General features: G+C 50.3%; 1 protein-coding gene across 2 annotated transcripts; it reads left to right on the top strand.

The window, feature by feature from the left end:
* Nucleotides 1–2909: 2909 nt before the first annotated feature.
* On the top strand, nt 2910–13534 carry LOC119126085 (adenylate cyclase type 9-like). 2 transcript variants are annotated; one of them, XM_037257125.1, is made up of 10 exons: nt 2910–3461; nt 3631–5705; nt 6930–7051; nt 7426–7527; nt 7685–7818; nt 7890–7992; nt 8254–8462; nt 8580–8733; nt 8820–8953; nt 11006–13534. In XM_037257125.1, exons 2-10 carry the CDS (start codon nt 3947–3949, stop codon nt 12225–12227), a joined length of 3939 nt encoding a protein of 1312 aa, XP_037113020.1. In that variant the 5' UTR covers nt 2910–3461; nt 3631–3946; the 3' UTR covers nt 12228–13534. The 2 variants fall into 2 exon arrangements, with proteins under 2 accessions (XP_037113020.1, XP_037113019.1); XM_037257124.1 differs by having other exon boundaries at nt 2911–3461; nt 7604–7818.
* Nucleotides 13535–14301: the final 767 nt, after the last annotated feature.

Genomic DNA, 14301 nt, shown 5'->3' with positions numbered 1-14301 from the left:
GTTGGAATGTAACCTGTAATAATTTACCTATTTCACCTGATTGACTAGCTGCAGAGGAAGCAATCAAAGTTGCTTTGTTTCCACAAAGTCGTAAAAGGCCCCCTGCTATGCTTTGATCAGCAGGGGACCGGCTTCACCCCATCCTGTGTTCCAACACCCCCACTTTCAACCCCACTGTGTTTCTTCTCAATAAATATGCACCTGATGAGGCCTGACTTCAGACTTCATTCGACCATCGCTGTAAGCACAGCGACGAGTGAACTCTCCGCCTGCAGGTGTCTGAAACGACTAACTTGTCTCCAGTGTGGTTCTTGCAAAATAAGTTAGAGTGAACACTACCCTAACAATAGGGATAATAACGTGTCCTTGATCACATATCTATGCCAGCGACAGTTCAGGATGGCTCCTCCCACTTCTCGCCCAAAATCAGAAAAAGAAGACAGAGCTGAATTTACGCCACACATATGATTCCTGATAATGTAAATAGTGGGCCAGTTGTAGAACGTAGCGAGCTCTTTATGGACAGCCGGCTCTAATAGTTTCTTTGACAAATTGCATGCATAAAAAATGACAATATTGTTCACAATCCCAAATCAAAACCGATGACTGGATATCCTTCAATATACACTACGTGTGTAGTCCAGTGGCGGATGCTGGTCTTTCAAGGAGGGGAAGCTCAATTTCAGCCTCCATCATAAAATGTGTCGGTTTATTTACCTACTGCTCGGTAAGGACAGAAACTGCGATAGAAGTCAGAAAGAGTGACAGAAGTCAGTCCCCAAATGGAACCAGTTACAAAAAGAACCCACCAGAAATAGAAGCTCAATTTCAGTTTTTAACAAAGAAAATATTGTGCAACTCTGAACAGAATTAAAATTAAAAAGTGTTCCCGATGGGCGTCCGATGGCCGGGACAGCATTTATTTATCCAATGACTCGTCTCGTTTCGCTGCACTTTTTGCTTCCCTATTGAACTTGGTGGATGCGGCATCCAGTGGTTCTTAATCTGGGTTCGATCGAACCCTAGGGGTTCGGTGAGTTGGTCTCAGGGGTTCGGCAGAGCCTCCACTGCGGAGGTCCGAACACACCTGATTTATCGCGTAAATTCGTGATGACGCATATCTGAACTGGTCTCGCAAAGGCAACAGCAGAAGTCGCACTGATTTGCAGGTATGTAATTTGTTGTGAGTTCATGCATTGTGTTGGTTTTGTTCTTTCAACAAGGTGATGTTCATGCACGACTCATTTTGTGCACCAGTAAAAAACATCTAGGTCTTGAATTTGAAAAATAAATAAATTTATTTTTTACTTAAGAGGGGTACGGTGAATGGGCATATGAAACTGGGTGGGTTCGGTACCTCCAACAAGGTTAAGAACCACTGGTCTACACTGTTTATAGCAGTGGTCCCCAACCACCGGGCCGCGGACCGGTACCGGTCCGTGGGTCACTTGGTACCGGGCCGCGGAGCCGCACAGGAAAAAAAAAAAATAAAATAAAATAAAGTATTTTTTTTTTTTTTCCATTGACGATCAATTCATTCAGGTTAAGACGCTCGTCCCGGTCACGTGACATGTTTCCCCAGTCGAGCCCGCAAAGCTAGCAAAAATGAGTAAGAATTTATTTTGAAAAATATAAAAAATTTGGCGAATCTCTCCCAATTACATCTGTCGGTGCATCTGAAAAATAAGGACTCTTGACACAGGGCGCTCGTCTCGGTCACGTGACATGTCACCACAGTCAAGCCCGCGAGGCAAGCAAAAATGAGCAAGAAACAGAGAAGTTTGGAAAGCTTCTTCGGAAAGGGAAAAACGTCCAATGAGGACACTGAAGAAGAAGAGGCTACGACTTCTAAGAAAAGGAAAGCTGCATTTAAAAGAACATTTCTGGAGTCCTACTTAAAATATGGATTTATCGCCACAGGTGACTCTGACGCGCCAAGTGCACTCCGCATATGTGGCGAAAGGCTAGCTAACGAGGCAATGAAGCCTTCAAACCTGCTTCGGCACATGGAGACCAAGCATCCTGCATTTAAAGACAAACCTTAGCCACTTCGGGTGTCATTGTCTCCGATTACGCCTAGATGGGAACGGCTCATTTCTGACAAAAGAGCTCGGTGCTCCCACTAATTCAACGTTTTATTTTTATGTGGTTTATATTTGTTTTTATGCCAGTCGTATCATTTTATTTCATCCTATTTATATATATAAATATTTAAATAATAAATATATAAATATATTTATTTATATAAAGGCCGGTCCGCGAAAATATTTCTGACACGTAACCGGTCCGTGGTGCAAAAAAGGTTGGGGACCACTGGTTTATAGCACTGTGCAGCTGCGAGAGTGAGAGGAAAGCCGCGTCGTTACCAGTGATAAGAAGCTGATTCTGAACAAATGTTTAGCGCGTTGTAGCGCATATTTAGTCAATGACATGTACAAATGTATATGGATATGTATATATTTGATCACTTATTTTTTGACATTTTAGGTGAAGTTGAGCTTCCCTTGCAGTCTTAGAGCAATCGCCTCTGATGTGTACGTACTTTCAATGACCTACCCAAGCCTACAACTTGACACCTGTGCAGTTGGTACCCTACCCCAATCCCGTGGGTAGCGCTATCGACCATTTCAAACTGGTCACCGATGCCACGACTGTGAAATGAAGAAGAAGAAAAAGACCCGGACCACGAATGCTAACAGAATATGTTCTTGTCATTTCATAACTTAACGAGCCAGCAAGGCAAAAAGAAAGCACAAGTGTTTGAATACAGTACCACCGACTGGCTTTCAATGCGTCGTCCACTTGGCGCCTTGCTGTGCGAAGTTTTAATTTGACGAAAATGATCGGAAGTGAGGGGCATTTTTGGTTTTTTGCCTAGACTGAATCACCGTTTTAGCTTGAAAGGCAGAGTCGGAAGTGAAACAAGTTCGCGTCCTCGTCCGCTTTGTCTCACACACAAACGCCGTCAAGTCGAGCCGCCACACACGCGTGCGCGCGTGCGCACAGACACGATGGAGATGCTTTCGGCCGGGAAGAAACGCTCAGCATGTCTTTCACAGGTGTCGCTGCTGTTAAGACGGGTTGGATGTGTGCATCAAACAGCGAAAAGACAATCCCGTCTCGCAGCGGAGGAGGCAGGGTTTTTGATTTGAAGCTGTCCTCTAATTTCGTGTGGAACTGCAGGTATTGGCGGAGCACCTCTTTCAAATTCAATGCAAGTGGGCGGACGAAGGCGGTGCCGTGCCGTTTTGACCTGCGGGACTGTGGCGTGGTCGGGAGAGACCGCGGGGACCTTTTGATTTGCCCTCCACGGTTTTCTTCGCCGTCTGCCATTTCCCACGAAACCAAATTTAAGGGATGATGGGCCGATCCGACGATGCATTGGATTACGTATTTTGTTTTTTCCAAGCAGGACACCGTTGGTATCGTTTGCATGGCATTTGCAGTAGACTGGCCAAAAAGTAAGTATTTTGTCTCTTGTTGACATTATGAAACAGAAATGAGCACGCAGGCATAATCTGTTTAGTCTCCAAGATCCTGTTGAAATCATTTTGGAAGGGCTAAAACATTGCCTTGCGTCAGCGAACTGGAGCTCAACCAATGTATCAAGTCAATGACTTTCTTTTGCAGGGTTTGCATTTTGGAACCTGTCCTCAAATCACGGTTGAAGACGCTTTAAGGATTAATCCAGCCTGCGGAGGATGAAGTGTGCATTGCGTCAAAAGCGACGGACGACCGCGAATACTGATGTCAAGCAATGGTCAGTGGCGGTGCTCCGGTCAGTTGAAGTTTCCCTGAGTCCTCCACTGCTAACTGAGCTTCCCTTTGTTCCCACTCTGGCTTTTGGCCACAAAGAGCTGGAACAATCATTAGTTTGGCCATAGCGTGCCTTCCCGGGCTTTGGGTGTTTCCCCCCTCACGAAAGGTGTGATTCGGCGATCGCAACATGGCATCCCCCCAACGTCAACAGCTGCTGCCTCGCAGCACAGAGGCGAGCTGCCACTCGAGTGGCGAGGGTGTCTCGGTGAGGCTCGGTGTCGGCAGACACAAGCACGAAGGTGGGCCGCCGGTTCGAGGCCATGCGGCAGGATCCAAACGCTGCAAGTACAGCATCTCGTCCAGCTGCAGCAGCTCTGGCGAGTCGTCAGTCAAGAAGACGTTGGTCAAGAGCTTCCGGTCGCAGAAGAGAGTGCCCCAGCTCTTCGAGAGGTCCGCCAGTCACTTCTGGGACCCGAAATTCGACTCGTCCATCTTGGAGGAAGCATGCCGAGAACGGTGTTTCCCTCAGACGAGACGGCGCTTCCGCTACGTGCTCTTCTACCTGTCGGCCACCGCCGCCCTCTGGGGCTTCTACTTTGCTGCCAACCCGTCCCGCTGCAACAGGACGGCCTTTCTATTCCCCACTACGTCCTTTCTCCTCTTCTGCCTCCTCCTCCTACTGCTCACCTTCACCAAGGTCTACTCGCGCTGCTACGATAGAGCCTCCCTGCTGCTCATTGTCGTCACCCTGGGGCTGACCCTGGTCCCTCAAATCCAGACGACGGGCTTGGGAGAGCGCTTGGACGCGGTTGGCGTCGGCGGGCCTAAGCACAACCTCTCCTGCCTGGAGACGGGCGGTCGCACCCGCTCCGCCTGTGTCTCACCTGTTGGCACCTTCTCTCTCTGTGTTCAGGTTCTGCTGCTGCTCTACAGCGTCCTCCGCGTGCGCCTCTTTGCCTCCGTCCTACTGGGGCTCCTCTACTCGCTCTGTTTTGAGACTCTGGGGTGGTTCCACCTCACCTGCACTCAAGGGGGCGCATTGAGCTTGGCCCCCGACAAAGACATGGAAAGGCTTTGTTGGTTGGCACCGGCCAAAGCTCTGCTCCACCTGTGCGCCCACGCCGTGGGCGTTCACCTGTTTGTCATGTCCGAGGTGCGCTCACGCAGCACCTTCCTGAAGGTGGGGCAAGCCATCATGCACGGCAAGGACCTGGAGGTAGAGAAAGCCTTGAAGGAGCGAATGATCCACTCGGTCATGCCCAGAACGGTGGCGGACGAACTGATGAAGCAGGGTGATGAGGACACAGGCGCCTCCGCCAGCAGGGCGGCCACCGTCATTTCCAGTCCCAAGGGCGACAAAGGCAAGAAGGCCTCCATCCCCCGAGGTCAGATCATCTTCAGACCCTTCAACATGAAAAGGATGGAGCCCGTCAGCATCCTCTTTGCCGACATCGTGGGCTTTACTAAAATGTCAGCCAACAAGTCGGCACACGCCCTGGTGGGCCTTCTCAACGACTTGTTTGGACGTTTTGATCAGCTGTGTGAGCTGAGCGGCTGCGAGAAGATCAGCACGCTGGGGGACTGCTACTACTGCGTGGCCGGATGTCCCGAGCCCAGGCCTGACCATGCCTACTGCTGCGTGGAAATGGGCCTGGGCATGATCAGGGCCATCGAAACCTTCTGCCGGGAGAAGAGGGAGATGGTCAACATGAGGGTTGGCGTCCACACCGGTACCGTCCTTTGCGGCATCCTCGGCATGAAACGCTTCAAGTTTGACGTCTGGTCCAATGACGTCAACCTGGCCAACTTGATGGAGCAGCTGGGCGTGGCCGGCAAGGTCCACCTGTCGCAAGCCACAGCCGACTTTCTGGACGAGCGCTACCCCCGTGAAGATGGACGCGTCGACCAAAGGATCGGAGCGGGCGTGGTGGCAGCTCAGCTGAAAGGTGAGTGCAAAGTTTTTGTCAGCGGGGACCCTGAACTGAGGCCCGTTTGTGGCACTGTCCCGTCTTGAGCGAGTTCCCGGCCGGCCATTGCATCTATGTCTGCAATGAGGTTCTCTCAAGGCTGGCGGCGTTTTAGTTGGCCGTGCTCACCTGGCACCCTTAAAGATACTGGCTGGATATCGCCCAAGCTTTCCTCCTTTTGTGAGCGAGGATGTCGAAAATGTTACTGATGGTGATGGCTAGCCCTCGTTCTCGGGGTGACAGAAGGCCAGCGCCCACTCACCCATTCTGCACTCCCACCCTGGCGAGAGCAATGATTGTGGCTGCAGTGACTCATTAGTGTGCATGGCAGGAAGTGTGCCTGAATTATGAATGAGGGGAGACGACAGGGGTGCAGCCGGCCCGGGAAGCCTGCCTGTGCACCCGGCAAGCATGGCTCAAGTGACGGACAGTGCTTGCAAAGCGTGCTCTCTGCCATGCCTCATTTTGTTGTTTGCCTTTGAAGCCCTTGGCCCTCTCGCTTTTCTCTGTGACATGTCCCGGGGTTTGTTGGCATTCAGATGACTCAAGCGGGAAAGGCAAACGAGATTTAGCGAATAAGCGGAGTGACTTTTTGGGATGTTGCCCGCCGGCGCACGGCCATACTGAAGCCACGGCCTCGTCGGAGCAGGGTGTTTCTTGGTATGCCTCAAACGTATTCTGAGGGGGAAAAAAACACTCTCACTCGAATTACAATTGTACGTGGTCGGATCTCAAGAATGAGAAAATCAAGCAATTGAGATTCTGCCAGAAAGTCCGCCCGAGGAGGAGGTCAGGGTGGATGGCTGTGCGTGGATAAAACACAGAGGCCGCCATTTGATCCCTCCTTGGAGCGTTTGAAATGCTTGCCAGCGCAAGTTTGCATTCAGCACAAGCTAGGCCGTCAAACCAAACGATGGCAATGGCAGGGCTCGTCCAACTCCCGCTTTGTGTCCTTGGGACGTGCTTGGAAAAGCAAAGCTCTCGGCACGCCGCATCATGGCTTGGTTGGCGTAGAAAGTCTTGCCAAATCTGCCAAATTTCTGTTCCTCCTTTGTAAATCTTGTTAATTGACGCTTGACTTGGCATCGTTGCTGCGATGTTGAAGTGCTTACAATCGCGTTTGCACTTATTCCGAGCAAAATGAGAGCCTAAAGCGGGAGGCCAAACGCTGCCTTTGTGGCTCTTCCAAATCTCTCTTTCTAGGCCTGAGGACCTACCTGATTTCCGGAAGGAAATGGGACAAGCCCCCTCTTTGTAGCTGCTCCAACTCGAGGTGCTGCTCGCAGGGGGCGCCTCCCCCTGACGGAGCCTCCGGCCTTCCCCCGGTGAGTGGCTCAGAAGGTAGAAGAGCCCATCTGTTATGTTGGATTATTTGTTTGTCTTTGCCTGCTGAAGCCACGTGCGTGTACACTTGTGATAGTCATGGATTTGCTTTTGCTCATGTGGGCGTTGCCGAGGCTTTCATGGTGCGTTACGCACGCCAGACCTCGATGGCCGCTTGCATCCTGGCTTTGTTTGCCGCGATGGCCGCTTATGTCCTGGCTTCTAAAGTCGTTTTGTGCACTCAGAGACGTTGCGCTTCACTCAACACCGGGCTCATTGCTAACCAAAACGGCAGCGGCGTTTTACCGTTAGGTCGGCAGCCCCCCAAATGCAAATAAAAAGATTTGGCACGCACGCTTGCTCCCCTCCCCTGCAGCCCCCGTGCCCATCCTGCAGTTTTGGGGAGGAGCGGGTACCGGAGGAAGGCGACGTGAAGCCGCCGGGCTGCAGGAAAGAACGTGAGACCGGCAATGGCAAGGTGATGCCGCCGGTTCCTCGGCCCATTTATTGCGAAGCGGACCTGCCCGCCGTCTCTTACCCGGGGACCTTTGAAGGTTGCCCCGGCGAAGGTTCGCAACGGCCTGCTGGGTCCCCGGCCGGAAGCTCTCAACAACAGCCAAACGTCGTTGCGCCAGATGCTGCAGGAGGAGAAGAAGACGTGGGCCGGAGGGGCTCTGGGCATGGACCACTCGACGCTCATTCCGCTACGCTCCAAGAACTTCCGGGAGAGAAGCGACGCCCACTTTGTGGACGTCATCAAAGGGGACAGGTGAGGATGGCCCTCCAGAATCAACACTTGGCAAACTGCAGATAATTTGCAGTTTGCTCCTTCTTTGACAGCCTGATGAAGGACTATTTCTACAGACCGCCCATTCACAAGCTGGGCCTGGCTTTCCTGGATAAGAGCCTGGAATCGGCCTACCGGTTCAGCTACCGAAAGGAGGTGCGTTTGTTGCGCCACCACGCTCGTCCTGGTGTCACCGGGTTGGGACCGCTGAGCTGTTGGCCCGGGAGTGGCACACTAACATGCTCAAGAATTGTCGACCGCAGATTGAGCTGGTGAGGTTGGTGGGTCGCCACTGGTGAGGCAATAAACAATTTGGGCGCTGGCAATTTTAGTGTGAGGCTGCGGTACCCTCTGCTGGTCGACGACAGAAGTGCACTTTGAGCATCTGCAGACTCGCTGCCGTTTTGGGCATCGCAGGTGGTGGCCCGAGCGTCGGTGCGGACCTTCGCCAGCCCCACCTTTGGTTCCTTCCTGGACGCGCTGCTATGCTCGTCTGTGTTTCTGGCTTTGTCGCTGGCCTGCTTCCTTCGCCCCATGGTCACCGGGCTGAGTCTACCCACGCCGGCTGTGATCGTGACCACCGTGGCTGCCTTGCTGCAGGCCTCGGCTCTCATCTTTGCAGTACGGTGAGTGAAGTGCCATGAGGTCACTGAAGCAAGCGCTCCAAATGCTCGCAGACTGACGGATGAAGACCACAGTGAGTTACTGTGACCATACCCTAACCCCCCAACCACCGCCCCCAGTGTGGCCTTCTGGCCGGATGCCGCGGCCAAGTGCACGCGGACGCTGACGGAAGCGGCGTCGGGCTGGATGGCGCGTCACTTCATCGGCGCCGTCACAGTGTCGCTGCCCGCGCTGGCCGTCTTCTCACACGTCACCTGTGATGGCTCCCTTCAGGTGGGGCGCCAGACTGGGCGCTTGCAACGATGCCCGATAATACTTGCCTCTTTTGCTTTGCCGTGTCCCTCTCCCCTCTCTTACAGTTCATCTGCTGCGCTTTCCTCATTGCCATCGTTCAGTTCTGCAATGCTTGCCCGCTCAGCTACTGGATGCGCTCCAGTTTAGCCACCTTAGTTGGACTGGCACTTCTTTCGCTGCTCTTCACGTCTCCCTGCAGGTAGGAGCACGTTACCGGCCGTTGGCAGAATAAAATCGGACAAGCCCAATCAAAAAAGCGTATCGAATGAACTGACAAAAGAAAGATTTGAATTCTAGATTTGAATTGACTGACTTTATGCTTTAGTATTTGCTCAAATTGACAACGGAGAGAAAAATCGGCCGAGGTTTTGTGCCGTGTTACTGATATACTGTTACTATATACATACTACACTAGGAAAAATGAACATAATATCGCAGCTCTGCAATAACCAACATTCGACTTTGTGATTTGTATACCGTAATTTTCGGACTAAAAGTCGCTCCGGAATATAGGTCGCATGAGCCATAAAATGCACAATAACGTGAAAAATATATATATAAGTCGCTCCGGAGTACAAGTCGCATTTTGGGGGAAATTTATTTGACAAAATCCAACACCAAGAACAGACATGAACGAGCAACAACAGGCTAAACGATAGGTATGCTAACGTGACAAAAACGCAAACGAAGAGCTGAGAACGGGCCTGACGTAACATTCAGAGTTATTCAAATAACTATTACATAAATAACACATTTATAAAACCATCTGTGTCACTCCAATTCATTAAATCCATCGATCGTCCTTTATGGAAACGATGCCGCGTATGCGCCGCGCCGCTGACGTCTAAATATTCCACAGACCCACATAACGATATATAAAGTATATATCAAATAACTATCATATAAACAACAATATTATTAAACCATCTGTGTCACTCCAAATCATTAAATCCATCGATCAAATTCCTCGTCCTTTGTCAACAATGCCGTGCGTGCGCCCTGACGTCAGCCTCGTCGTTATTCCACAGAACTAGTATATAGCGTTAACAAAGTACAAGGAAAGACGTGGGTTTGGTAAACGTCTCTTTATTTAACAAAACAAGAGTTCAACGAGCCAACAACTACTGAACTGTAACGATAAAAACATATCCAAGTTGCTATACGAAATAAAATATATCAAATAACTATAACATAAATAGTTCACCACCACACGGCCCCAAGCACCGGCGTCGACTTCCAGGTGTGTGGCGGTGTGGACTTCCATACCCGGAGGTGGCACTTCCAGCCACGGAGATGGAAGAGAGCTCCATAGAATAGGACCGGGCGTGCGTAAAAGCCATGTCCGAGCCCCATCCACCGTCCCCGGACAGCCACCCGGCCGAGCGCCGGCCCCTGACTTCCATCCACGAAGGTGAAAGAGAGCTCCGTAGAGTAGGACCGGGCGTGCGTAAAAGCTATGTCCGAGCCCCATCCACCGTCCCTGGACAGCCACCCGGCCGAGCGCAGGCCCCTGACTTCAATCCACGGAGGTGAAAGAGAGCTCCGTGGAGTAGGACCGGGCGTGCGTAAAAGCCATAATAGTTTTTCAAACCTTCTGTGTCACTTCAAATCATTAAAACCTTCAAACTCTTCGTCCTCCGTGTCACTTACAAACAAAGCCGCTAATGATGCCGGTAGTACGTGGGGCCCTTCGTCATCTTCGTCATCCCGTGATCGAATCTTTGTCCTTTATGTAAACAACCGCCGCGCCACTGACGTCACTTGAAATTCAAATTACAGTAATCCCTTGCTACATCGCGGTTCGTTTATCGCAGTTTAACTTTTTTTTTTTTTTTGAATTTTGAAAATTTGTGAAAAAAATCACATAAGTCGCTCTTCAGTATAAGTCGCCCCCCCCACCCAAACTATGAAAAAGAAAAACGCGACTTATAGTCCGAAAATTACGGTATATGTTTTATTTCTTCTAGAGTTGCTGCAAATCTTTTCTCCTGGTAAGTTTTTTGTTTTCTTCCCAATCCTCCTCTGCTAATACGTGTGTCCTTTGCTGCTCCAAGTTTTGCTGCGAGCAGTCAATCAGAATGGAAACGTATCGACGTCATCACGGGCCAGAGTTGAAATTTGGGCGGGCTAAAATCTAAACTCAGTCTGCCAGTTCACATTTTTACCAGAAGACTAAGAGCACATGCAAGCCATTTTCCAATTGAGGTTGCGCAAGAGACTTAAGTTGCGCGTGGTCTCTCCTACCCTGCAGGTCAGACAGGAAGAGCGGCGGCAGCAACAGTTCGGGCCTCCAGTGGGACGCACACAGCTGGGCCCGGGACCCGCTGGGCCCCGAAGCCTGTGTGGCCCTTTTCCTGCTCCTCCTCCTAGTCTGGTTCCTCAGCCGGGAATCGGAGGTGAGTTACCGTCTGCATTACCATGGCAACGTGGAGGCCGACCAGCACCGCATCAAGATACAGAACATGAGGGACCAGGCTGACTGGCTGCTGTGCAACATCATCCCCGTCCACGTGGCCGAGCAGCTGAAGGTCATGCAGAGCTACTCCAAGAACCATGACAACGTGGGCGTCATCTTCGCCAGCGTCGTCAACTTTGGCGACTTCTACGAGGAGAGCTACGAAGGCGGCAAGGAGTGCTACCGCGTCCTCAACGAGCTGATTGGCGACTTTGACGAGCTGCTGCGGACGCCCGCCTTCGCTGACATTGAGAAAATCAAGACCATCGGCGCCACCTACATGGCTGCGGCGGGCCTCAATGCTCAGCGCTGCGCCGGCCACCCTGGCGCTCACCTGCACGCCCTCTTTGAGTTTGCCCTGGAAATGATGCGGGTGGTGGACGACTTCAACAAGAACATGCTGGGTTTCGGCTTCAAGTTGCGCGTGGGCTTCAACCACGGGCCGCTCACCGCCGGGGTCATTGGCACCACCAAGCTCCTCTACGACATCTGGGGGGACACGGTCAACATCGCCTCTCGCATGGACACCACCGGCGTGGAGTGCCGCGTCCAGGTCAGTGAGGAGAGCTACTGCGCTCTGAGCGCCATGGGCTTTGACTTTGACTACCGCGGCACCGTCAACGTCAAGGGCAAAGGGCGGATGAAGACCTTCCTCTACCCCAAGTGCGATGGGGGCGGCGGCCCCGTGCCGCAATACCAGCTCTCTGTGTCCCCGGAGATCCGGGCGCAAGTGGACGGCAGCATCGGCCGCTCGCCCACCGACGAAATCGCAGCCGCGGTGCCGAGCGCAGCGGCCGGCGGCAACGGCATGGTGCCCAGCACTAGTGCCGGGTCCACCTGCTGGGAGAGGGGCGAGGGGCTTCAGCGGCATGCCAGGCGCTCCGTGTCGCATGGCGGGCTGACCTGCGTGGAGCTCAACGACCTGGAGGCGGCCAACGAGAGCCAGCTCGTGGTCTCGCCGACGCTCCGCCGACTGACTTTTCCAGCCAGCGCTGGGGGGACCCTTCATCCATATTAGGAAGCTCACCCTGCTGCCTGCTTTGTTTCATGCTGAAAACTGCGGCCAGCTCCGAGGAAGACGACGACATGAGCAAGTGCACACTTGATCTGCTGTACTTTTCATCAGTCTTCTCTTAGTGCCTTTGGAATCCAATTGCTCCTTACACTTAAAGGGAAACCAAAATGCTTTGGTTGTGTCACCGTTTTGCTTTGGAAGCTGCTTGCCTTTGATTCTCAAACGACGCGCTTCAAATGATTTCCGAGCTCTGTGTGGAAGCAAAGCAATGCAAATCCGATGGACTTTTGGATTCCAGCACTTCTTGAAATGTTCTTGTGACCCGTCGGTCGCCAGTTGTCTTTCTGCTCCAATGGCGAGCGAGCGATTGTGAAATTCAAGTCGCCTATTCCTTGGACAGCCGCTCTTTGCCAGTTATGAAACCCGCATCGAATTGATGTTTGTCGAAATGCAAAGCCTCCGCTGTAAACCCCCCCAAAAGGCTCTCAGAGGTTGTCCCGCTTGCTTTCAGCCATCATTAGCTTGCTCCCTCAAAACTGCGTTCTACACTTGCAGGATTGTCATTGACTCAAATTGGTTTTAGACGGCTCACCTCGCAATGGGTGAGCCAGCCTCCGCCCTACGGTTCTGATGCTCCGGGTCGCAATCTCGGCTCGGGCCTTCCTTGGTGTTAAACGAATGATAGCCCCCATAGCATATAGAAAGGACTCTGTTGCCCATTTGACTGATTGAATAACGCCGTGTTATTTGACATTCATTGGCCCGTTTTTGTAATGTCGTGGGTGCCTTTAATTCTACTGTCCGTACCAATGTGAGAACTAGATTAAATTATTGATGTATATTTTCCATGTATGTCAGTCGTGCCTTTTTGAAGCAAAAATCATTGTAACACGTTCCACTCACAAGGCACATGGTGACTTGCATTGTCATATTATTTTCTGCTATGTGCTGTTGTTATTCCTGATGTCTTTATTTCCTTTGGAGCGCACTCATACAAATTGAGTCAAAGAGATTTTGTGCTTATGAGCACACAGTTCTCACTGAAATGTGTAAAGGTACGCTTCAGTAATGAGCCAATGAGTACTTAGTAAGTATCATGTAATGTATATATTCATGTATTCTTTATGAAGTTGACACTGTTTTTAAAAAGATATGTTTTGTTAGACTTGAATCGGAATTTCTGTCATGAGCATCATATTTGAATAAGTCTCATAAGTGGACAATTGACGTTCTCAGTCGGTAGAATGGCATGCTGGGAAATTTTGATGCCAAAGAGTGTCACTGCTGTCTCGTCTGCATTAAAAAAAAAATCTTGCGTGTCCAATTTTGGTGAATGCATTCATAATAGCTTGTCTGTAATTTCACTGCTTGCGCTTGGTACTGTGCTACATGCTCGGCTTTATGACGATTATGACTTTGAATTGTGTAGTATTTACATATGCACATGTATTGAATAACAAATAACAAACTCGTTGAACAATGTTGGAATAATGTATAGTGTACAGTTTGCCTGCACGTGTTTTTCCCCCTACATTTCCTTTCCAAAAGTCTCAACTAGCAAATAGACACCTCAAAAGGATGTCACTAAAATCTGAACAAAAAAATTGATCTTCAAGTAATGACATTTTCATTGTTTTATTTAATTAGAATATGAACACAAAAATGTCCTGCATAATTTTTAAGCAGCAAAATACAAAATGGTGTATTTCAAAGTTGTTTTTTACATCATTTTCCCTCAAAAGCATACAAAAAAGTTTTCTTTTTGTCAATCTGATTTCCCTTGAAATTGGATTTGGCCACACGCTCACATGACAGGTATTTCCCAAATTCCAAGTACAATATTGTTGTCTGGCGCGAAAAGTGAAAGATGATCAAAATACAAAAAAAATTTAATTTATTTGTTTCCATCTTTTCCTGAGCTGCAAAAGTGCGTTCAAGTGCATGGAAAAGGTGAGCTTGCGTCTTTATTTCAAAATTTTTATTGTTTCAACGAAAAACAAAAAACTCCCATACTTTCGAATTTTTTTTGAATACATGAAATCCAGTATTTTTACGGCAGCAATGGGGTTTAGTCCAC

The sequence above is a fragment of the Syngnathus acus genome, chromosome 8 (genome assembly GCF_901709675.1).
Source record: "Syngnathus acus chromosome 8, fSynAcu1.2, whole genome shotgun sequence".
NCBI classification, from domain to species: domain Eukaryota; kingdom Metazoa; phylum Chordata; class Actinopteri; order Syngnathiformes; family Syngnathidae; genus Syngnathus; species Syngnathus acus.
Note: the sequence above shows the minus strand (reverse complement) of the source record. Positions and strands in the feature narration are given on the sequence as shown.